The 2,510-nt window shown below is 39.4% G+C and overlaps 1 protein-coding gene across 1 annotated transcript in view; it reads right to left on the bottom strand.

Annotated features, from left to right (window-relative positions):
* Window positions 1-423: 423 nt before the first annotated feature.
* LOC101854742 overlaps window positions 424-2,510 on the bottom strand; it is a 24,661-nt gene continuing 22,574 nt past the window's right edge. Inside the window, exons 4-5 of the mRNA XM_005106036.3 lie at window positions 1,831-2,280; window positions 424-1,180 (exon numbers count right to left, since the gene is read on the bottom strand). Coding sequence (XP_005106093.1) covers window positions 1,044-1,180; window positions 1,831-2,280 — 587 coding nt within the window. The 3' untranslated portion in view covers window positions 424-1,043. The remainder of the gene's footprint in view (window positions 1,181-1,830; window positions 2,281-2,510) is intronic.

Raw genomic sequence — 2,510 nt, forward strand, 5'->3', positions numbered from 1 at the left:
CCCCCCGCGTCAAAATTAAGCCCACGCCCCCTCAGCCCGGCCTAGAAAAAGCGAGCCAGCATGTGCGTTATTATTTTCCCTCGGGTTAGGATATGCCTGGTTTTCTCAAAATGTTGGAAGCACTAAATTGTTTCCCAATGAAGTAAATAAAAATGCCGATCATTTTGCGCAAAATATAGAGGAAGAAGTCTGTCGCATGTATAATTTATTCTCTTTTACAATTCCGTTTCAAGAAACAGCTGAGTATACCATCAATCCCCTCCACTTTACTTGAACAGAAGAGTCATAGCCTTGTAAAAAGCTCACAATAGTCCATTAAATAACAAGCTTGATCGGTGGAAATTTGTTCCTCCCAGTGATAGAAATATGCAATGTTTGACCCGTGATAAGAGATATGTGCACAATCTGTACTTTTTTTTATTATGGAAACTTTTTTTTAACAAATGAGTGTTTAATGTGAAGTGATGTGGGCATATGGCCTTAAACATTGAATAGACTAATTTACAGACTGACAGGTCCCGCAGTAGGTTTTGTTTAAAATATGAAAACGTTAGGCCTTTTAGCATAAAAAGACAGGCTTCAAGCTTTAGACATAGTATTGTTATTGTACGAGGATTACTACTCGTTACTAAAGTTTAAAGAAAAGAATGAGGATTTGATACAATGAGATGATACATAAAATACAGACAAGCAGGTATTGATGACAATTAATAATAATGAAAACAAGAAAACACTACAGCATTTAGTCAGTGAGAGATGACGGTGTGGCATGATAGCATTCCTTAGCGAATTAGGTTTACATCGGAGAGTTTGAGTTTTACAGTAATGCAACTGTAACCCCTCTCTGGTTTACATCTCTCGCGTCATGGTAAAGCTCTTCGCCGTCGCGCGCAGAAGACGTAAATTCGATTCTTGGGTAGGGAAATTATTAAATTCATCGACTGTCCCAGACTTTCTACTTGGTATACCGTATCCCACTCAGCGGGGGCTGGTCTTGGCAGGCACGGTCGACGCAGCCCACCACCTAAACGGCCACCATTTTGTCAAATATTCTCAATCAGATCAGTAACTGTAGGGCCACTTACTGATGTCTCGATATCGGCTTCGAGTTCGGCCTCAGTAGCTGCTCTTTTTCTCCGGGTAGGCAAAGTGATGGATAAGATCACAAATCTGAAATCCACTGTGGAAGAACGTGACATATCTTGAGTATGCGATATAAAGGCGTCACAGATAGATATACAGATTAGATAGATAGATAGATAGATAGATAGATAGATAGATAGATAGATAGATAGATAGATCAATAGATAGATAGATAGATCAAACGTAAAAGAAAAGGGAAAGTTTTTCTTTGTTTCAAATATGGCTTTTCTCATGGTGGTAATTTATCGTATTTCGTTAAGAACTGATTAGAACGTTACTAGTAGTAACACATGAAAGACGTACACTATATAGGGACGACCAACCAACAAATAACCCACAACAAAAACAACGACAACAGCATCAACAACAACCATAGCAACAGCAACGCAATCGAAAATGGCAACACCTCAAGATTCACTTTAAAGAGCAGAACAGTATAAAAAATTAAAACCATCTACAAAAAAAATAGTAATAATATTAATGTTGGGTTTTTTTTTACCGAAAGAAAGAAAGGGGAAGGGGGAGAGAAATAAAGGCGCAAAACAGGGGAAAGAGAAGAAGAGAAACATAAATAGGGAAGGAGACAGAGAGAGAGAGAGAGAGAGAGAGAGATGGGGCTCATAGATGAGACGAAGGAAAAAGCCAGCGTGGTTTGGGGAGAGGGGGGTTGGCATACACCATACATACCTGTGATTTCTCCACTTCCAGCTTGTCTTTTGCCTCGACTCAGTAGCGGATATCCTTCACCGCCCTCAGACATGAACAGATACTCATCGTTTTCATTTGAAAGCTCTTTCCATTCTTCCCACAAAAACTGATCTTTGGAATTTCCTTGCGAACCTTTTGGCATATTTGAAAGGTTTTTAGATTTAGGGTCTTCCAGATAATCGGAATATTCCCCGGGAAATGACCCTGTGTTTGCATCACTTCCAGTTTGAGGAGAAAGGTCGGAAAATCCCGCCTGGGCGTTCCCGGAAATGAGTCCCATTTGGTCTGACTGCGTCAGCTGATTTGGACCCTGAGGTATATGATTAGCTGGGGACTGTGGGGCTCTCTGCGTGAATGTTGACTTCACTCTTAAGAACTGTTCTTCCTTAAACAGAGAATCATCGTTGGCCACATCCATTTCTGCTTGATCTTTGGATGAATTTGGAGAGAAAAATGGGATCAAATGTTGGCTAAATACTTTAGAGTAGTAGTTGTAAAGGTTAAATATTACGGATACAAATAATGATAGTGCGGCAACTTTCAGAAAATAGCACTGGCAACATAAATGCAGCATCTATCTATCTATCTATCTATCTATCTATCTATCTATCTATCTATCTATCTATCTATCTATCTATCTATCTATCTATCTATCTATT

Source organism: Aplysia californica, unplaced genomic scaffold, assembly GCF_000002075.1.
Source record: "Aplysia californica isolate F4 #8 unplaced genomic scaffold, AplCal3.0 scaffold00508, whole genome shotgun sequence".
NCBI classification, from domain to species: Eukaryota; Metazoa; Mollusca; class Gastropoda; order Aplysiida; family Aplysiidae; genus Aplysia; species Aplysia californica.